The sequence below is a fragment of the Oryzias latipes genome, chromosome 19 (genome assembly GCF_002234675.1).
Source record: "Oryzias latipes chromosome 19, ASM223467v1".
NCBI classification, from domain to species: domain Eukaryota; kingdom Metazoa; phylum Chordata; class Actinopteri; order Beloniformes; family Adrianichthyidae; genus Oryzias; species Oryzias latipes.
Window position 1 is genome coordinate 10,258,180 of NC_019877.2, and position 22,224 is coordinate 10,280,403.

The 22,224-nt window shown below is 38.2% G+C and overlaps 3 protein-coding genes across 4 annotated transcripts; 2 read left to right on the top strand and 1 right to left on the bottom strand.

Annotated features, from left to right (window-relative positions):
* Nucleotides 1-601: 601 nt before the first annotated feature.
* samd8 (sterile alpha motif domain containing 8) lies at nucleotides 602-5,340 on the top strand. 2 transcript variants are annotated; one of them, XM_004080398.4, is made up of 6 exons: nucleotides 602-795; nucleotides 1,509-2,079; nucleotides 2,635-2,730; nucleotides 2,852-2,969; nucleotides 3,039-3,189; nucleotides 3,991-5,340. In XM_004080398.4, the coding sequence occupies exons 2-6, from the start codon at nucleotides 1,523-1,525 to the stop codon at nucleotides 4,293-4,295; spliced, it is 1,227 nt and encodes a 408-aa protein (XP_004080446.1). In that variant the 5' UTR covers nucleotides 602-795; nucleotides 1,509-1,522; the 3' UTR covers nucleotides 4,296-5,340. The 2 variants fall into 2 exon arrangements, with proteins under 2 accessions (XP_004080446.1, XP_011486522.1); XM_011488220.2 differs by having other exon boundaries at nucleotides 794-901.
* A 1,291-nt stretch (nucleotides 5,341-6,631) lies between these two features.
* Nucleotides 6,632-9,673, top strand: LOC101154906 (voltage-dependent anion-selective channel protein 2). Its single transcript, XM_004080399.3, has 9 exons — nucleotides 6,632-6,763; nucleotides 7,453-7,524; nucleotides 7,604-7,653; nucleotides 8,007-8,159; nucleotides 8,240-8,292; nucleotides 8,366-8,593; nucleotides 8,704-8,854; nucleotides 8,938-8,995; nucleotides 9,076-9,673. The coding sequence occupies exons 2-9, from the start codon at nucleotides 7,458-7,460 to the stop codon at nucleotides 9,165-9,167; spliced, it is 852 nt and encodes a 283-aa protein (XP_004080447.1). The 5' UTR covers nucleotides 6,632-6,763; nucleotides 7,453-7,457; the 3' UTR covers nucleotides 9,168-9,673.
* Nucleotides 9,674-10,446: 773 nt separating this feature from the next.
* On the bottom strand, nucleotides 10,447-14,786 carry comtd1 (catechol-O-methyltransferase domain containing 1). Its single transcript, XM_023949420.1, has 7 exons — nucleotides 14,656-14,786; nucleotides 12,709-12,833; nucleotides 12,500-12,605; nucleotides 11,901-12,019; nucleotides 11,477-11,531; nucleotides 10,912-11,045; nucleotides 10,447-10,834 (listed from the first exon to the last, which is right to left on the bottom strand). Exons 1-7 carry the CDS (start codon nucleotides 14,735-14,737, stop codon nucleotides 10,682-10,684), a joined length of 774 nt encoding a protein of 257 aa, XP_023805188.1. The 5' UTR covers nucleotides 14,738-14,786; the 3' UTR covers nucleotides 10,447-10,681.
* Nucleotides 14,787-22,224: the final 7,438 nt, after the last annotated feature.

Consider the following 22,224-nt stretch of genomic DNA (forward strand, 5'->3'; position numbering starts at 1 on the left):
CAAAAACATGCTTCATAGGTTAATTGGTCACTCCAAATTGTCCATAGGTGTGAATGTGAGTATTGCTGGGTGTGTGACATGTTTGGCCCCATGACAGACTGGCAACCTCTCCAGGGTGTCCCCTGCCATTGCCCATAAGTGGTGGGGAAGAAGAAGATGAATGAATGAATTATTTTGTTTGGTGGTCATCACTGGTACCTAACAGCACTGAAGGCCCAGATTAGAATCCTAGCTGTCTTCTTTTTATGTGGAATTTTTATCTCAATGCATATTTTTCTCTCAGTGGTAAAGCTTTTTTGTTCAAAAACACATCTCTCATGGAGTCAAAATTTCTCATTGTTGTCTAGAAGTCCTGAAACTGCGCTTTTCCTTATCCAATTGATCCTATAACTCAGAAAAAAAAAATAAAATATGTTTCTCGACTACCAGCACTAGTAAAAACATTTTTCTATGTTATTATTATTATTATTTTTATTATTGTTGTTGTTGTTAGAATTTTTGAACGTTTAATATGTAGTATCTATTTCTCACCACTAGATGTCAGCATTGACCATCCTTACTAAAGCACGCGGCGTTTTCTTTTATTTTTTTCCTGCGCCGCTACAGTCGACATTACCGCTTTAGATTGATAACATGAATGCTAGGCACCACGAACCTCAGGCGAAATGCTTTTCCTCACGGTGGAGTTTTTGCAGCACACACCGTAGACACAATTCCGTGTAACCCTGCCGAGATGGCTTTACGTTAATAAACTGAATAACTAAAAGACCAAGTCGTCTGTTTGATCTAAGCCGGGTGAGTAAGGCGTCACGTTTTGATTAAGCTAGCAGAAGCTAACTAGCTCATGTAAACCAGACTGAGTCACTCTGGAATACTGATGCTGGGAGATGCTGTGCCTCAGGTTAATCTTTATTTTATGTTCATGGGTGCTAATTTCAATATGTAAAATACTTTTCAAATACAATTACAAAATATGGTGTTTTTACAGCGATTGTAAATGAATGTTGTTGACTAGCTTAACTTGAGTCAGGCAAGGTTTTCTAGTTTTTCATGGTCTGTGTTTTAGCTTGTGTTAAAATGACAATTATTTTGAAGTGACTATATCGTATTTGTTTTAAATGAGTTTTAGATAGAGATGAATGGAAGGCTTCAACTACTAGTATAGTGAAATTAAATAAAACAGTATCAATCCTGCACCTTTGGATAGGAAATGTGTACATTATATTATAATTGCATCAGTGATATGATTTTTATTTTTTGTGAATGAGCTCACTTGCAATCATCAAAAATTATTGTAATTTTAATATAAATACATGAGTTCAATCTTTGCATTTTGTGCCAAAATTTTGATAATGAATAAGAAGTGAATGAATAATGGACACACTGTAAGCGCTTTGAGCGTCTGGAAAAGCACAGATAAATCCAATCCATTATTAATGTTTAAAAACTAACCCAAGATGGAGTGAAGTTTTTGAAGCTAATTTAGCTCGTCTTCTCCACCCTCTAAGTGAGGAGAGGGGAAATGACCCAGCTGAGTGTCCGCCGCTGGACGCCAAAGCACGTTGCTAAGTGGTTGAGAGACGAAGGGTTCTGCGACTATGTGGATCTACTGTGCTACAAGCACCGCTTGGACGGATCCAGCCTGCTGGCCCTCAGCGAGTACGACCTCCGCTCGCCGCCGCTGGAGCTCAAGGTGCTGGGAGACATCAAAAGGCTGATGGTGTCCATCCGCAAGTTGCAGAAACAGAACCTGGACCTGCTGGATGAGCTCGGCGTTCCCTTCGAGGGGCTTTCTCCGTCAGGTTCTGGGGGCACCTTGGACTGGTTGTGCAACGGAGACTCAAGCAGGGACTCTGACGGCACCGACACGGCTCCGGTGGGAGAGGAGTACCAGCAGTACACCAACGGCAAATACAAGCAGCAGATGAGGCGCCTGGATCCTGAGTACTGGAAAACGGTGCTCAGCTCGGTGTACGTGGTGTTTGTGTTCGGGTTCACATCCTTCGTCATGGTCATAGTGCACGAACGCGTGCCTGACATGCGCACATACCCTCCACTGCCAGATATTTTTCTCGACAGGTAAGTTAGGAGTTGCAACTTATTTTCCAATATTTCTCAGGGGGTCAAGCAAGTAAGGCAAGAAAAGACGGAAATGGCACAGACTAATTAATGTCAAACTTCACGGCCTATTTCCTCAATGCACAGGTTCTATTATTGTCCCCATGTTCTCCTGAAGGGGTCAAAGAGATTACTGAGTTTTTTGAAGTGACCTACTTCTAAGTGTGGCACATTGTTTGTGAGCAGCTCAGAGCCTTTAAAGGAAAGTCTCAGATCAACGAGAGCGGAGTTCAGGGAATCTGCGCCTCTGTGCATTTAGACCTTAAAAAAGAATCAAAGCTTGTTAGATTTTCCATATATTTTAAGAAAAAAAAATATTTAGAACTTGTAAAAACAATAATTAATCATTTGATTCCTTTTTAAGACAAAATAAATTCATATGTTTCAAGATTTATTTGAACATAGCTTATTTTTTCACAGTTTGATCATTAATTTGACTAAAATATTGAAATGATGATATTTTGTTGTAAACTTCTGTTACAGTTTTGACTTATCCTTTTGTCTTTGATTGATCAGCGTTCCCCGAATCCCCTGGGCTTTTGCCATGGCTGAGGCGTGTGGGGTGATCCTCTGTAACATCTGGCTGCTGGTTCTGCTGCTGCATAAACACAGGTGGGAGTTCTGACAGGCTTTCAGCAGTTTGTTGTCGTCCCTTCCCTCAGTTGTGTTCTTTGGGCGTCGAGTGTTCCCTCTAAATCTGAACCTGCGTTCCGTCTGTGTTCCCGCCACGCAGGTCCATCCTTTTGCGGCGCTTGTGCAGCCTGATGGGCACCGTGTTTATGCTGCGTTGCATCACCATGTTTGTCACCTCGCTGTCAGTGCCGGGACAGCACCTGCAGTGTTCTGGGAAGGTAAAATGATGCATGGATATCTTAAACTACAATTAAAGACATATTAATAAACGTTCTTTTTTCCTTTAGATGTATGGGGACCTGTGGGCCAAACTGCAGCGGGCTGTGGCCATCTGGAGTGGCTTTGGGATGACTCTGACCGGAGTGCACACGTGTGGCGACTACATGTTCAGCGGCCACACTGTCGTTCTCACCATGCTTAACTTTTTTGTGACAGAATGTAAGTTGCCAGACATAAAAACATAAAGAAGGGAAATGAAATCCTTAAACCCCTTGACGCCTATTGATGTAGCTCTGAAATGACCTTCATTTAGCATCTACTTGAAGGCAAAAACAAGAGTGTCATTATTTTTTTTTTCATAGCTGGAAATAAATTCAGAAAAAATCAAAGTAAAACATTTAAAGATATATATTATTAGTTTAAACCCCGTTATGCTATAGGTCGCTAATTCGCAAGATACCATTAACCATTAAATCCAAGACTGCACTGAATTTAGCATCATCTTTAACCAAAGAAACATCGAAGAATATTTATTTCACATAATTGGAAATAAAGTCAGGAATGAAGAAGTAAAAAATATGATTTTGGGATAGGAATCGGAACAAAAAAGTAAAAATTAAACTATGCAAACAAGCTAGCAGTTCTAGATCCTTTTGTAGATTATTTTTTTATTGGCCCATCTCTGTATCGCATTTATTCAAATGTGGAAACAAGAAGTAGAGCGAGTGTTTAAGATCATGATCCTTCACTCCAAATAACTGACTAAAGTAAATTATAGTGTTCATTTTTTTTGTTTGATCTCCTTAAGCCGGATTATAACAAAAAGGCAAAACAATCAAAGGCGTGAGCTCTAAAGGTGTTTGGTTTCTGTGTTTTGTCTGTATTCAAATATTGTTGACGTATTATGGGCTAGTGTAAATGTTCAGGATCAGCCTCTGTGTGTAAAAGTGACCGGACAGGACAAAGTTCTGCTTCTCTTGTCTCCTGGCTGTGGTTTCAGAGTTTTGGTTTCCTCTGCAGACACTCCCCGGAGCTGGAACTTCATTCACACCCTGTCCTGGGTCCTCAACCTCTTTGGTATTTTCTTCATCTTGGCCGCACACGAACACTACTCCATTGACGTGTTCATAGCCTTCTACATCACTACCAGACTCTTTCTATACTACCACACTCTGGCCAACACCCGCGCCTACCAGCAGAGTCGGCGAGCCCGCATCTGGTTCCCCATGTTCTCCTTCTTTGAGTGCAACGTTAACGGACCCGTGCCTAACGAGTACTGCTGGCCCTTCTCCAGACCTGCTATGATGAGGAGGCTCATAGGGTAGCGGACAGTTTTTTTTCAGCTTTTTTCAAGTTGACAACTAGAATCTTTATCGACACAGACAGCAGACATCTGTCACCTTTTTTTAAATTTTATCTGCAAAACTCTTCTACAAAAGTCATCATGTTCCGATCAGTTTTTTGTTACTTCAAAGGGATATTGTTTATTTTAGCACAGATAGCGTTGTTGTAGTACCTTCTGACCTGCTCTTCATCGTTGCCTAAAGTTTTCAGCTTTTAGTTCATCATTTGGATGGACAGTAAAGTTGTCTTTCCTCCTTTTGCTCTAAAATAATTTCCTTTAAAAAAAAGCCACATTTTCAACTATAAATGTGCATCAAGCCATTTAATAAATGGTTTTCTGCGTTTAAAATGACATAGCGCAAAGGATTTTTTTAATGTTTAGTTGGAGGAAGAGCAAACCGTCGGGGTCGTGTGCAGATCGTTATGATTATGGTCTAGAAAAATGCTTTCAGGATGAGTTCAGTTTTAGCCAAAATACTTTTCCATCTGTCTTAAATTCCATTTGCCAATAACTCAGTCTTCGGATGATCGACTCTTCAGTTTTTTTTCCCATGTTGGATGTGTGTATTTTTATTTTTAAGTAAAAGAGATGATTTCCTCCTTTGTGAATGATCAGAAATAGAACAAAAAGGAGCTTTCCCTTATTCTAATTTTGTGACATAAATCTGCACTAAGCTGATCTCTAAATGTACTTTGTTTGTATTTATTTTCTTTTATATATATCAACAGTTATTTTTGTATTCCCCTATACAGAGTTATGGCAACATGCACATGGAGAAAAAAAATGTTTACAGTTGCTCTAAACTATGTATTTGCAAAATACTGTGATGTGCTATTTTGATGTTTATTTCAGTGGGTGACATTGTGAAATGAAGCGTCAGTTTGGCCGTTGTGGCATTTGGGAGGGCTCTTCATTTCCAAATGAAATTGACAGGCTGCTGTTTTTCTTTTAACACAGGAGGTGTTTTATGCCACACGTTCTTGTTTCTTGTCCAACATTTTCATCATTAAAAAGCTGAAAAAGCTCATGTTTCCCCCCCAATGTCTGCACAATCCTGGTACAAAAGTGTTGGGAAAAGGTGAGAGGTTAGGTTAAGTTTTTCACTTTGACTACAATGAGGGTGTATATCAATACTGTTAAAAAACTAAACATTAGGAACGTTCTTATCTCATAGCAGCCCTTCTGGAAAGGTTTTCCACCAGCTCAGGTTTGTGGAGCAAATACAATTGTTGGAATCCCTTAAAATCAGACATTTTAACTCTTCCCAGACGGATCTCTTTTTCTGACTTTTTTGCTCATCTTTTGAAATAACCAGTAAGGAAAGTGAGACTGAGCAAGAGGTCACTTTCACAATTTTAGTGAATTTTTTTTTATTTGTTAACCCTTGTGCTATCCTAGGCACTTTAACATTGGGAGTTGGGTCATCTAGACCCACTAGACAGTGCGCTAAACCTTTTTTCTTCAATGATTTGTGATCTTCACTGGTGTCCATGGATTACATGAAATCTTTCCACCTTTATCCACCTTTGTCATGGTAGGAATAACACGTTAATGTAAGGGTGGGGGTCATCTAAGATAGCACAAGGGTTAAAGAAGAAACGTGTGTGTGTGTATATATAATTTTTTAAAATTATTATAAATTGCTAGTATAGTATTAGTAAAATGTTAGAACTGTAGCCATTTTAAGTTGCCCTTTTATCCACAGCAGTACATAAGAAGATAAATAGTATGTGCGATCATTTCTAGTCTATTCTGCTGTCATCCAAACAGTGGAGATTAAACATTTTGAATTATGAGGTTTTTTAATTAGATCTATACAATTTTACATCAACATACTTTTCAATCAAATACTTGGGTTTTACAAATGCGTTCATGCTAATTTAATAGTTCCTTTTTTGAGTAATTCAATGTTTTTATTTCATAATTATTTTATTATTTCCCCCTTATCAAATTACTGCATAGGGACCCCAACTGGGTTGTGGCCCCTATGCGGTAATAATATGAAAAATAAATATCTTTGCTTTAATCGAACATTTAATTTGTCTTTTTCACCCCTGAACAAATTTAGACGAGCTAATATATGCATTATATTGAGAGTAGCGGTTACTATGGAGATTTAGACGTCCTTGACTTGCCTGTGCTTTTGAAACAAACACATTTATCATAAAATCTTCTTTTATTTCAAAATGTAAAAACTATTTTTCCTGCTGTTAACAACTAATAGTATAATTCATTATGTATAAAAACATTTTAAGAACATTGCAAATCTGCTGCCATTTTATTCAGGCAAAAAACGCCGAGCCCTAGTATGTGGTCCTACGACCAGGAGGTCAACAGGGGTTTTAATGCGGTGTCTCCTCCATATCGTCCTACACCGGTTTGAGCACATTTCTGGCCCTTTTCTACCGCCAAAGTTAACCAGGACACTCTGAACAACTGTAATTTTTGGTAGGTTTCGAAGTTTATACGTTTGTTAATCGCATGTATTTTATTTTTTTTCCGTATATTTTACAAAAGTGGTTATAAGACTTCCTATTTGCTCGCTCGAAAACGCCCCTCGATGATGAGTTCCAACTCTTCTGAAGAACAGCGAGGACGTCATTTCTGCGAATTTCAAAATGTTTGCTTTAGTGCTCTTTGAAGTTAATTATGATTTCCAGTATTTTATATATTACAACTACTACATGTTAGTTGGATAATTCTCAATGTCAAAATTTGTTTAAAAAAAAGGGGGGGGGGGGTGCAAGAAGAAGTTGAGTAGCAGCTAATTCAGGAGAATCAAACCGAGTTAACATAAATATTCTTTCTTCATAATATTAGTGACAGCATGATAGATGTTCATTTCTCAAGTTTAACCTTGACTGGCTCACCGTGAATCAATGGAAACGATTCACACATCCATCAACAAATCCATCTGCTTAAATTACTGCTGTTTTCAGGCATAACAGTGTTGCATTAGATTTGTTCTCGTGGTTTTTACCTTTTTAGTAGTTTGTGTGTAAATAAATGTTCAAGCATCTTTAGTGGAAATACATAAAAAAGGCTTTTTATTCCTTTTGCTCTTTATTAAAGGATGGTCCCTCTATATTTTTTTTAAAGTCACCTTTTCCATTGATATTTTAAATCACTGTTTACAGTCATAATGACAGTTCCTCCAGCCTATGCAGACTTGGGAAAATCAGCAAAAGACATTTTCAGCAAAGGATATGGTAAATAGCAGCTATACTTATCTATATTGTGATCTGCAGAGCACAGGTTAGAAACCAAATGATGTTTCTGTTATTTCAGGGTTCGGTCTGGTCAAGCTTGATGTGAAGACCAAATCTTCAAGTGGAGTGGTGAGTTCAATAGCTCCTGTAAAACACGATCAGCCCTTTGTTTTTCTTTTGTCAACATGAATACTTTGGTCATGCAATAGTCACCTTAGATACACGTGCATGGCTGCTAAAATCATTTTAACAGTACTCTCTTTAATTGTTGCATATGTGATTTGATATTTCCTTGCTAATTTTAGAAAAATATTTACCGGTGTTAGTTTTTTACCCCCCCATATTCTGTCTATGAAAAAAAACAAATACTGGCAGCTGCTATACATTTGATCGTTATGAAAATTGCAGATGTTTTAAAAGAAAGCAGTTTAAAAAATATTTTCTCTGACCCCATTTCCCCTTTTTTAAATTTTTCCCTTCAGGAGTTTAAAACGTCTGGCTCCTCAAACACGGACACCAGCAAGGTCACTGGTACTTTGGAAACCAAGTACAAATTGCCTGAGTATGGGTTGACCTTTACAGAGAAATGGAGTACAGAAAACACACTGGGGACGGAAGTTTGTGTTGAGGACCAGGTAACAAAAAAAAGAAAGAAGTCTTTAATATCCATTTAAAAAAAAACAACATAAATTCCTTTTTTCTTTTTTTGATTTAGATCACCAAAGGGCTGAAACTTAACTTTGATACTACGTTTTCACCCAACACTGGGTAAGTTGGAACTTTAATCATAAATTCAGGTTTCATTATACGGTCAATTTAATCTGTTTATTTAATTTTACAGCAAGAAGAGTGGCAAAATCAAGGCAGCCTATAAAAAGGAACACGTCAATGCCGGCGTTGACGTAGATTTAGATTTTGCTGGTCCTACTATCCACGCAGCAGCAGTAGGTGGTTATGAGGGGTGGCTGGCAGGTTACCAGATGACCTTTGACTCTGCCAAGTCTAGGATGACCCGCAGCAACTTTGCTGTCGGTTACACGACCGGCGACTTTCAGCTCCACACCAATGTGTAAGTCCTAAAAGCAGTTACAACACAATTGGCCTTTAGTCATCAAATATAACCTTTTTTTCCATTGTAGACTATTTTAAGAAGCAGGTTTACTTTCTTGTTTCCTACAGAAACGATGGTGCAGAGTTTGGCGGATCCATTTATCAGAAAGTGAATGACAAACTGGAGACAGCTGTAAATCTTGCCTGGACGGTTGGGAGCAATGGTACTCTGTTTGGCATCGCTGCAAAATACCAGCTGGACCCCAGTGCTTCCATATCTGTAAGTGTCAGATTGAAAACAGGAGGTTTGCTAAAAAACAAACAAAACTTATTTCTGACTCAAACAATTTACATTTAATACAGGCAAAGGTGAATAACGCCAGCTTGGTTGGAATTGGATACACTCAGACTCTGCGGCCTGGTGAGACCCATTTCTAGAACTTGTTTTATAAACCGACTCAAAATGTTTTCTCCTTTTCTAATCTAATAAAAACGTTACAGGAATGAAACTCACCCTCTCTGCAATGGTGGATGGAAAAAATATAAATGCTGGTGGTCACAAGCTAGGTCTAGGCCTGGAGCTGGAGGCATGAGGATGTTCTTTAACATTTGAAAAGAAGAGGAAGAACGTTGGCTCTCATAGGTCGTGAGTGGTCAATGATAGATGTTTTATCAATATGGCCAAAAAGTTTAAATCCACAATTTCTTTTTCTGTAAAAAGCTAAAGATATAGAAATATTTTTACCAACCCTCTGTCATTGTGCTAACTCCATGTAACCATGTATCCGCTTCATGCTTTTATTATGTAAGAATCCACTAGTTTTCTGTTTAATCCTCTGTAATTATGAAAGAAAACAAAACTCACACTATATGATGAAAGTTCCTCGAATGACAATCTAAACGTAACAAAACCAAAACCTTGTTCTGTTGAAGTGTGAAGATCTAGAAATGTGTCCCAAGATGTTTATTTGCACAATAACTTACCTTTACTATACACTAATATGTGGACAACCTATTGGTATGTTGGTAGTGTTGTGTTGCCTACCAGGTTTCTCCAACAATGTCTATGCTTTTAAAGAATAAAGCTGCTCTTCCCTCATTGTGCAGATCCTTTCATTTGCGGGGATCACTTTCAGATTTCTTCTAGCCGTTTCCTTTTTTTTTGTTTTATTGTCTACATTGCAGAAAGAAGTAAATGTGATCCATAGAAAGTTTTGAAAGACTTGCTATGCACTAACAATTTCCTGTTGCTTCTGTGTTTAATGGTCCAAAACGCAGAACTGTTTCAATGCAATCTCCTTATCTGCAATCTCACATTTACTCCACTCCAGCATGTGGTCACCTGATGAAGTGTCTGCAGAATGAATTATGAGTTCCTCCTTCAAAGTAAAAGACACCTTTGTAGTAATTGTTGAACACATTTGTCACTTTGGTTGACCTTTGGGGAGAGAAACATTAAGTCTGATGGAGACAGAAAAAAAAAAAAAAAGTGTGAGATTAGAAGCTAAACTTTCATGCAGTTTTTTCACATCTTAAAGTTAAACAAAATTGGAATTTATGTCCTACATGGACCATTTTTTTCTGCAACTGCCATTATTATTTGTTTTAAAATATATTTTAAAATGTAACACATTTTATGTTTTAAAATATTGCCAAAGACAGACACGAAGAAACACTTATATTGTTTGAAGTTTTGTAGCGCTTCTTTTTAGCCTTTATAAACTACTTGGTCCATATCATATTTGCCTCTCATGAACAATAAATGTCTACAGTCGCCATTTTCTTTAATGTGACCCTCATAAATCTTTAGACTTTATTATTCTAAATAAAGCAACATTTATTGTTTGGGAAAAAAAACAACAATTCTGTAACTAAATTAAAAAGTGCATTTTTATTTGATTAGGAGACAACATTGAAAAGGTTCATACAAAATAATTGACAATAATCACAGGACCTAACGAGAAGCCTAAAAAGTAAAGGCTGTTGTTAGATTCCTACATAGATTCCTTGTTTTGGTTAGTAAACATCAGTTGTTCCAGTTTCTCCACTAAGGAGACAACGTTCCCAGCTTCCTACAGATGGACTACGTTGCCGCACATTCCTGACTTCACAGTTTGACGGCCAGAGTGAGCCCGTCTCCCACTGTGAGCATGCTCAGTGTGACCCGGAAGTCTCTGTGCAGCTTCTTGTTCAGCTTGTCGATCGCCACGGTGTCTGCGTCTCCAGGAGACGGATTGAGCACCTGTCCGCCCCACAGCACCTGCAGCAGCACAAACGAGTCTGTAGAGAAACGCCGCCGTCTGTAATGCTCGTGGCGTTTGGTATGGTTGTTCTTACGTTATCGATTGCGATGATGCCTCCTTTTCTTAGCAGCTGAAGGGATTTTTCGTAATAGTTGTCGTAGTTGGTTTTGTCGGCGTCGATGAACACAAAGTCAAACGTTTCCGCCTGACCAGAAGACAGGAGATCATCTAAACGAGAAGATAAAAATGTATTTTAGTGACCAAAAAAAATAAACTAAATTTGCCCCATTCTTTAAACCTACGTTCGTGAACTTGGTATGAACTTGTAAACATTTGTCTAAACAATCAAGAATTTGCACAAAAAACAGATTATGTAAAACAATTGTCCATATAAATTCAGTTCCTTCTAGGTTCTAATGCAAATTTAAAAACAAAACATGCTTAAGTATTAAAAAGTGATTTAATCAGCTGAACAATTCCTTCTGTTATTTAGAGCAGATATTGGCTGATAAATACCACAAATCACAATCTGGAATGCATTAAGGCCCATTATGAAAGCATATAAAAATCCCTGAAAGAAATCTTAAAGTGGTTCAAATTAGAAAAAATACATAATGCCCGTAAGGTTTACTTAAAACATAAAAAATCATGTTACATACCGAGGGTTTTCACTGCTGGCTGAATGCGTAAATCAATTTTTTTTTCAACACCAGCCTGACAATAGGACAAAAACAAAACTTTAAAATAAAAAAAGGAAATGGATTGTATATTGTAAATGCCACTTTAAGCAGATAGAAAACTTTCAAAAGAAAAAAATGTGCATTTATTTTACATGCAAAAATATTCATTTTCTGAAACTACAATGTCTTTTTTTCTGGAATGTTTAAAACCAGTCTCAGCTCTTGCCGAGCAAATAATTGGTTTTTGTTTTTAGCTGTGATCAGTGTGTGATTGCATCTCTGCTGCAACACAATTCCTTTTCTTTCACTGGGATGGAAATGACACCGTGTTCCCACTCTTTGACCGCCCATCTATATTTTAGTATTTCACATTTTTAAAAACTGGATTTCCTGCGTGCTGCACCTCTTTCCAGAAGGGTTTGGCGATGTTTGTGAATTCCTCACTGATGTCACATGCTACCACGACGCCGTCCTCGGGCAGGGCCAGCGCCACGCTCAGTGTGTTGTAGCCCGTGTAGACCCCTGCAGAAGAACAACCGTGTGTGATGACAGCAGAAACCAGAACTAATGTCATTCTGGGTTTACAGTGAATGCTAACTAAGACCTATAGCTATAATGACATTATTTACTCATACAGCAACCTATGACCTCATTTTGCTGCAGAAAGTTGATTTTTCTGGCAGCAGATTCAGTTTTTAAATCAGCTTTTTGCCGGCAGAAAGGCTGGGGTAGAATTGTAGTTTAGGGGCAGGGAAATTATGTTTTGTTTTAGTTTACAAAGTAACTAGATTGTAAAGTGTCTCTCCATAGTAATTTCAAAAATATTTTATCAACAAAAAACAGACATAATAAATTGAGGAATATACTTAAAAACTCCTTAAACAAACGCAATTATAAATCTTTGCAACAAATACATTTTATTTAAAAAGAAATCCTCAAATAAAATGTTTAATTTGGACAGAAAACCACACTTAAAAGTGAGGTCTCATCTTCCTCACTTACCAATCTCTATTGCCTTCTTGGCCTGAATGAGTTTTGCCAGATTGGCCATGAACTGCGACTGCTCACAGGCAACCATCATGATGTTTCGAGGGTCTTCCATCGTTCTCTGAAACCCATAAGCGGAAGTGGGCTCCATACATTTGTCAAATGTTGTTCTGAAATCTGATTTTCCATCTCTGTGACGGAACGCAGAGACGGCACTTACTCACCAGTCGGAGCTTCTTGAGAACTGGATGCTCCCTTAAGGAGTGATTGAGCACATACTGCATCAGTGGGTCGTTTCTCCCCGCCGTGTGACTTTTGGAGATGCTCATTCTGGGTAGTTTCTTTTTTCCTAAGGACAAAAATGAAGTCATTATACGGATCTGAAAAACACAGGGATGTCATTAGATCATACAGATAGATGGTATCATGAATCCCAGTTATTATTAAGGGCTGGGCACACATCAAGGATTAAGAACTAAACTATGATCAACATAAAATATTCATATTTACACTGTTTTTGTCACTGAAATTTCACCAAAGTGACTCAAACCATCCTGTTTGATTATATTTCATGTCAGGCATATCGTAACGAGGAATAACTAACTATTCCTGTGGAGTTGACCTATGACCTACAAGGGCGGAGCTATTTAGCAACAATGTGTGACATCACAGGTTTTCAGTTCAGTCGCCATTGTTTGCACGACATGAACTCTGCCATGTTGGAGTTAGACGGTGTTGGTAAGCAGTGATTGGTACGAGTCAGTCTTAGTCTATGTCAACCACTCTCACCAATCAGGAGTGAGCTTGTTGGAAATCCACACCCCTTCCACTCCACAAAATCTGTCAAAGGTTTTGAAGGTTCGGTGTGGGGGCAAGTGGGAACCACATACATTTATTACGGCACCTGATTGTCTAACTTGAATAAGTTGCACTCATTAAAAAATTTAGGATTTACATTACTAACCATTGTCAAGGAGGCGTTTGGCCCTTTCCAAGTTTCATTGTTGTTCAGTTGACTTTAAAGGTTATCCTTGTTTGTTTCCAATAAGCGAGTGGGGGCGTGGTCATGGCAGCTTCACCAAGGGTACGTTTAGACTAAATCTCCCACAAGCTGTGACTTGAGCGGAGGGAAATCTCATGTCCTCCGACTTTCTCAATGATGCAAACTGGGCTTCTAAAAGGCCTGGTTGCTAAGGAAATTTAAAATTTAGTTTTGCACATCAGTATGAAGTTTGACACACATGCTCCTTAGCCTCAGGCAACCAAAACATATCATTGTTGCCATGGGCTGTCACCTTTAATGTGCCCACCATTGTGTTCATTGGACAGATCAAGGATTATTCTATACTACAGAGGATTTCTGTAGTAACTCTCTTATTGCCTAATGGCCTCGTGTGAAGAATGGATGCGTGGGCGGAGCTACTGTGGTGGTGCTCCTTGATAGTTTGAGTTCAAACAGTCTATAGAGCTGCAGGGATGAAGTTCAATCTAGAATAAATAAATAGCAAGTGGGAACATTAAGGAAGAGGGACAGATATGTGGAGCACAAAGGACTGACGTTTACTGCATGTATGTGCAGATCAGGGCCAGAAGGCAGCGAGTGGCGAGGGCCATCCAAGTGACTTGCAGATTAAATTGAATTCAGATTAGATCTCGTTTGAATGATTTAAACAAATGAAACAGAATGACCTCATCCTGTGGATGAGGTCCTGATAAATAAATAAATAAGAACAGGAAATTGCAGAAGGAAAAATGGGATAAAGTGCAGATCTTATGAAATGTTTACTCAAAGCCGCTCTGTAAATTTAGCATAGTTAAAGCAAATATAATTACGTAATCTCGACCAGTCAATTTAAGCTCTGAATTGAGTAATACCTTTGATCTTTTTATTATACCGTAAGTATAAATTAATGTAAAACTAACCCTCTATTGGGTTTAAACAGAATGCATTAAAAACGTCTGCACAACTTTGAAAGTTTTGGCAAAACGACATATTAGTGATAACTCTAATTTCCGGTTAGAAAAAAAAAGAAAATAGATAAACAGTATTGTCCAGTCCAGTGATAGGCCCCGTGTCCTACAGCTATAGTATGTGAGCTCCTGCACTGACCTTTAATAAACTAACCTTTACATTAAAGAACATTGGAGTTTTTTAACGCCAGGGTTCTTACCAAATAGATAACCTGTGACAAAAACCACTCCGACTGTGACAGAACCGAACAGAACCTTTTTATATAGGTTCAGATCAGGCATGGCAGCGGACAGATTAAGGCTCACTTCTTCCGCCTTCCGCGTGAAAGAGCTGCTGACGTAACGTATAGAGTAAGCGCGCGCCTGCAACGAGCCTTCAAGGAGCGGCTCTGATGCTTTCAGGTTCCCACGGAACGCAGAATTCTACGTCATACTTTAAAGACAGCTTTCATGAATGCTGGCTGATGGAAACGCACCGAGGACGAGAACTCACCTCTGCTGCGTTGTAGAACAGATGTTTGGCTCCGGAGAGCGTCTGTATGAAGTCGTATCAGAGAAGAAATAAGAGATGCGTCATGAAGGTCATGTGACCCACTGCGATTTAGCGACAAACGCCCCCTTTTAACCCTGTAACTGTCAGAAACAATAGGCTACAAATTAGAGGGCTGCATTGGGATTGGGTCCCGCCGGGTCCCGCGGGACCCAACCCAAATCTCGCGGGATTGGGCGGTTTCAATTGTGCTGCGGGCGGGAGCGGGCGGCGAAAAAAAAAACCTGCGGGATCAGTGCTGCCATGAATATGTCATGAATATATATTAGCGGACTACGTTAGGCTGTGCGGCTGTTGGATTCTTATGTACTGAAGCTCCGTGAAGGCACCAGGCAGAGACGCCCAATGGCCTCTGTCATCTAACCTGTTGTTGGGGGTGTGCAACGCCCCGCCCCGCCTCTTAGTGTGTTCCTTAAAGCCTGATACCGCGGTCACGTGTAGGCGGAGCTACCAGCTAGAGGTTATGGTGGATCGCTAAATGGAGCGATGTGTGCATAAATGCATGATAGACACGAAGAATGTGGAGAGATCAGGTTTATAATTTTGAAGTGTTCTACTTGGAAATCATGTTTCCATGTTTGGGTTTATAAAATCATCCCAGCGAAAGTCTGCTTCAACTCCCGCAGTAAAAGCTGCATCTTAATCTGACGCCCGTGTTTCCATCTCTCTGACAGAGTTTGAAGCCAAAGCCCCTCCCCTGCCTCTATACCTGCTTTTCCTCTCTACCTGTTCACCTGTTCATATACTCTGTAGCTGACAGTTGTTTTTCCCCGCGCTCCCAGTCTGTTCTACACAGAGAGCGCAAAATACAGTCATCATAGGTTAACACGATAGTCAGGGCGCTCTAGCGCAGCACACGGATGAAAGAGCTGTCAATCTATCCGGCAACACTGCGCGGATAAGGATGGAGCAGGTTACCTGGCAGTGACATGATGTCAATGGATGAAGCAGAAAAGAACCACAATCGAGGTTCATCGTGAGTCAGGCATGGTTCTCAGATCTGCGAATCAGCAAAACTGGAAAAGGCTGAAGCTAAAAGTATTTTTCTGTCAGGAAAAAAGTAATTCATAGATTTTCAGCTCTGTTGAACCATTAATGTTTTTTTCCTCCATAAATTCAAATGACTTTGACCTGCATCTTTACCGGCTGGTTCAGCGCGCTTCAGGCCGTCTGTCTGCGCGCGCACACACGCACACTTTTAACCGAACAGGATTTGTAAAAATATATTCAATAATTAAGTTGCAAATTTCAAAAAAGAGGAATGCATGAAAATATGAGGCTGGAGGAGGGACACGAATCTCTTTAATATCATCAATACAAAATACGTGTTTTTTCCTGCGGGACGGGAGACGATACAAAATCAATGCATCTCTATTACTGTGCGGGACTAAATTCTCTGAGTTTTGCGGGTGCGGGCGGGATTGGACATACATATTGCGGGAGCGGGCGGGAGTGTAACGCATACCTTGCGGGAGCGGGCGGGATTGGTCAGAAATTCAGCGGGCGCGGGCGGAAGCGGGATGAAGAAAATAGTCCCGCGCAGGGCTCTACTACAAATCTTTGGACCTTTAAACCCATTTGATCAATAGTTTTGAGGCAAATAGACTTTTCTGTGGAGAAATGTGTGCTTACTTTTGTTTTGTAAATGATACGGGTTGTGATCGTTATTTTACCATTATTTCAAATCTAAATTTAATATAACAGGCAGTAAATTATAAATTTTCTCCCCTCATTTTTCAACAAAAACGGGGTGCAAACGGGTAAACTTTGTATCTAACTCTGTGTGCGCTCTGCTGGCCACCCCCTGAACTGACACTGTGGAACACAAGACTAATGAATTCAGAAAAAATCACTAAACTGCATAAATAAAACAATAATTCAACTTTTTATCTTTATGGTTATACCCTGATGGAGTTTTAAAAAAAATCATAGAATTAGTAGCCAAACTAAAACAACTCGATTAAAATGATCACTAGTTTAAAAACAAAAAAAAACAAAAAAAACCTTTGGCTTATACGGGACGTTTTCTTTCTATTATATGTATTTTATGGCCTTGCTTCACAGTTGCAACTAGAGGTTCATGCAGAGTAAAATAAAACATGCCACAGTGAACTTAAGTACGTTTTTTTTTATCATTCTTGCAAGGTTTATACAAATTTCTTAAGCAAATTTGGGATTTGATTAATTTATTTAAGACAAGTCTGAGGTTTGAAAAAAATAGTTGGCTTCTATTTCTCAAATAATCATGTATTTTTTGTGTGGAATGCAGAAGTTGAGCCCGACAAAAAACAAACAAAAAAAGACATTTTTTGTGTCATTTATCCCAGTGCAATAAGTTTAGATGGGCTTTAAAATAAAGGGGGGGGGGGGGGGGGGTGGCAACAGTTTTCTATGGTGCTTTTTGGATGACATAAAGGAATGAAAACAATGCAAATGAACAGAAACAGTTTTCAAAGTGGCAGCTAAGATATGCAATCTGGGGGTGCTTCATCTGATTTATACCATTATTTTTTAATGAGCTGAAAAATGGTTCAAAGACATCAAAATGAAGATAAGTTGCTTTCAATAATAAAACAGTTGTTAACTGCAATAAAGAACAACATAATAACAAAAATTTAAAGGGCAACTTCCCAATACTGTGTTAAAAAATATTTGTGTCATGTGAGCAAACGAGTTTCCTCAAATTCACCATTAGACATAAAACAGATGTTCTGTTTAAAATTCATGTTCAGCTACACACACATTCTTCTGCCATGCTGCTCTGGAACCCAATGACCTTTTATTTTAGCCTTCTCTCATAGTAGCTGTTTTACAGAGATATGTACAACTGCAGAGGGACTGGCAGAGGACTGACGAAGCCATTTGGATGAGTGGTGGAACCTTTCAAAGTATTCCAAGCAATGTTAAAATCAACCTTCGAAAGACAATTTCAAAAATGCAAATATTTTATCTTTAAATCTGTTTACTTATGTGTCCACCTGTGATTCAGTAACATTTAGTGCAGGAAGATCAGATGTGAAGATGTAATGCAGATGTTTGCACACAGAAGGGCAGCATTGTTCTGCCTATGAAGCTGATTTGTGTACAGTACACTCTTTCATTCATCTTTCCTATCCTATGACACTGGTAACATTCCCAATAAGTCATCATCTTTTCAAAAATATGCAACTTTTATTTTGATCTAGTGGCTAAGAACAAAACACTGTTTCACTCTGGTATTTGTCCAACCTTTGGTTCCACTTTTTGAAACCCTTTTATGCCTCCAGAACTCAACTCAGTTTAATTCAACATGGTTTGGATCAGAATCTTATCTGCTACATTTTTTGGTTCTTCTTTGGCCCTCCTTTTTTTGCTTGACTGCAACAAAGTTTTGATCGATTTTTGGTCAAGTTAGTAGAAAAGTTGCAAATGTTGGTCAAAATCAAAGTGCAAAATTGTGCGAATAACAGAACTATTTTGATTGCGGATGCTTATTTGGTCTCATTTAGAATCTAATCTTTCTCTATGTCAGAGTAGTTTCATGTCATCTCTGACAAAGATCTGTTATTTCCTTTTTTGGATTACCAGTGTTTGAGAGAGAACAGTGCCTCAGCTCCACCTACTGTCACAACTAAAAACTACACCGAGGTCAAACGAAATCTTGTGTGCCGCTTTCAATTTGGATTTGCTGAGGAGCCATTAAATCTGGGGTCACAGTTGGCCCCTTGTTGACCTTTAGGTTGGACGCCCCAGTTCTAGAAAAATCTCCTGGAACTAGAATACACAACGTGAATTCAGTGCAACTTATCTGGTGGATTTTCCACATTATTTGTAATAAAATTTAATAATCTTCTACTATTTAAGATTATTTGATCAAGGTTTAGTTCAAATATTAGATTTGGGCTGAAAGTTGCTATGTCTAAACACTTTGAGTTTTCTTATTATCCCACATTAGTATTTTAGTAATTTTTGACAAGTTCCAGCTATCTAAACTTGTCACCCTTTAAATACTCTATTTTTAGGGAGTATAATAACAAAGAATGTTCTTCTGACTTCTGTTTCTCAGAAATCTGGATGTGGATACAGATCTATTGTGTTGTTCTAAATCAAATATGCATGACCTTGTGTTGCCTGATGGATTACCTGCTATATGAGTGTCTCTGACTGGGGTTTCTGGCCCTCGCCATCCTTTTCTGATCCTCACAGAGAAGAATTATGGAGGCAGGGACACCGTTTAAAAAGCATCACAATTGATGCTAACTCTCATCTGCTGGAACGATGTCTTTCAATATAGATTTTGCCATTGGATTTTTCTTCCTATGAGCTGGTCTTGCTTCGTAGTGTGTAAAAAGATTTATGATGAACGACATGCCCTGGAATGTAGCCCTTCCACGTCAATGTAATCCAATTACATTGTGGTTTTATCACCACTTCGTGGGGAAATGTTGAGTTGATGATTTTTCTCTACATTGCACTTCAGAGCACATTCCAGTGACATGCTGCATTAACTGTCCTCCTTGTTACTGGCTGCTACACTTTATTTCTTGGCAAACATGCCTCACAAACTCAGATTTTTCTCTTCGCCAGACAATGAAATGTCATGAGAGTCCACTTCACCCAACTTTCAAGTTTGACTTTGCCAGCAGTCCTTCTCTTTGACTGACAGATGAGCAAGCGATACAACTCCTTCAAAAATTGAAGCTTGACAGTTTGATTTGACAGGCCTCTTCAGACCAAATATACTCCTTGTTTCTGGCTCTGCATCAACCTGACATGAGGGGAAATGGCAGCAAAAATATGGATTCACTATCTATAAGTCGGATTAGATTTCAAAATAAGAAAAAAAGAGGGATGCAGTTAGTCAAAGGCTTTAATCCTTTAACAGTTAAAATTTGTGATAATGTAAATTTATACATTGCAAGTTTATCTAAACCAACATTTTGAAACTTTCAATCAATCAATCCATCCATCCATCCATCCATCCATCCACCAAACCAACCAACCAACCAACCAACCAACCAACCAACCAACCAACCAACCAACCAACCAACCCAGTCAGTCAGTCAGTCAGTCAGTCAGTCAGTCAGTCAGTCAGTCAGTCAGTCAGTCAGTCAGTCAGTCAGTCAGTCAGTCAGTCAGTCAGTCAGTCAGTCAGTCAGTCAGTCAGTCAGTCAGTCAAGTCATTTATGAGCACATTTCATCATCATGATGTAGGACATAAGGTGTTTGACATAAAATATATAAAAACATATTAAAACAATAAAAAGTCATGAAACAGAATAAAATGAAAACAACAACAACAACAGATGAACATAAAATGGAAAAAAAAACTTGTAGCAAAAACTTTGAGGAGGCACTGCATAGATTAAAAGACAGAACAGATAAAAATATTTACCGGATAAACCATTAAATCAATAAATTATTTAAAAGCCAAAGAAACAAATAACTTGATCAAATGAGTTTAATAAAAGAAGCTAAGTTAAAAAGATGTGTATTTAATTTACATTTGAAAAATCTCCACAGATGCCAAAACTGTCAGATCCTCAAGTAAATTTTTCCACAAAGGTGTACAATATTTTTTTATACAATTTCAGGGGCAGAGCTATGCGGGGAGGGGGGGCAGCAAAAACTTTGCCCCCCCATTTTCCGACAATATTAATGTCTTTATCGACAAAGATTTGGAAATCATCAATGCAAGCTTAAAAGATGAAAAAACAATAGTAATAAAACCATTTGTACTCTGTAGTCCAACTGGTTTGAAGGGAAAACATGCAAACCAGAACATTAGCAAAAAATTAAAATGTTGTTCTGCACACAACTTTATTGAAACATCTTTGTGTTTCTCATAATAAGTATTATAAATAACAGAATTAGATTATTAATATGAATGATATTTAATTAACACACCAATTCTTTACCACTTTAGACCCACCAAGATTTTTTTAACGACTATTAATCAATTATTCAGTGTCTTAACGTCGATTTTGCTCTATTTGCAGGAGCCTAAACTGTACGAAGTTGTGATCTGTTCACTGAATCTCTTGCACTTGCGCTGTCATCACTTAACAGGGTAAATACCCATCATTGAATTCTGCTCCCACTTAGCTAATAAAAAGCACAAATCTAAATGATTCATGGCAACCATTTACATAATTTATAATTAAATCTCAACCCAATGACTTGGAATTTATTAGTGGTGAAAGTGCATGTGCCATAGTTGTAATATAATAATTGGTATCTTCAGCTTTCATTGCTCACTTGGTTGGAGTCTGGTTATGGGGTACGGATAAAACGTTGCAACAAGAAATAATCTGTGCAGTTAATTGGGAATGTCCTGCAGTGATGGCCACAATATGCATTTGCCTTGAGAACTCAATAATGGAATCATCTTCATCGGAGTTGTCACATGTTCTGCCGAATCATTCAGAACACGGTTACCCATTTTCATCCCCCAGCTCCTCTAAAGGGCTGCAGGGTTTTGCTGCACGCTGTTAATAAGACTCTATGCCACAACCCATGTGGACAAGAGAACAATGAAAAAGACTCTGCATGTTAAGTATTTGCTGTTGTTAATCAGAAATAAATATATCGTTTTTAAGGATTCTATGCAAACCTTATGACCTAGTTTTGTTTCAGCTGTGCCTGCAGAACCTGCCGCTCTATGTAACAAAGTCGCCAGTTCAGGCATTTAAATTAATTGATATATTTTTTTTGCAGCCTTACTTCAACCTTTTGCAAGTAAAGTAATATTAATATAAATATTTAGCATTAAATGACCCACCATTGGTCATTTTTTACACCAGTGGCAATTGCTTCATTGATTCAAAGTGCACTAACCTACAGATGACCTATTGCTGTCTGAATGATTGAATGAATTAAACTTGAATTCTTTAGAATTAAAAAGAGATATAAAGAAAATTTTAAAATTGAAAATTAAGATTTTTTTTAAACAGCAGCATCAATTACAACTGGCAATGAAATACATACATACAATATTACTGTCTCAGTTATTTGATTCCTATACTTTTAAGTTACTTTTTTTGCTATTGCAGAAATGGAGTGTAAAGGTCTAAAGTAATAAGAAACTTCAAAGTATTTCATATTTAGTTAAAAGGACATATGTTGTAACAATTAGAATAATCCATTGTTTTTTAAGGAAAAGAAACACAAACTCTCAGCTTAATTCGCTTTGGTCCATGATAATAAAAAAAGGACATCAAATCTAATAATAAACAGACAA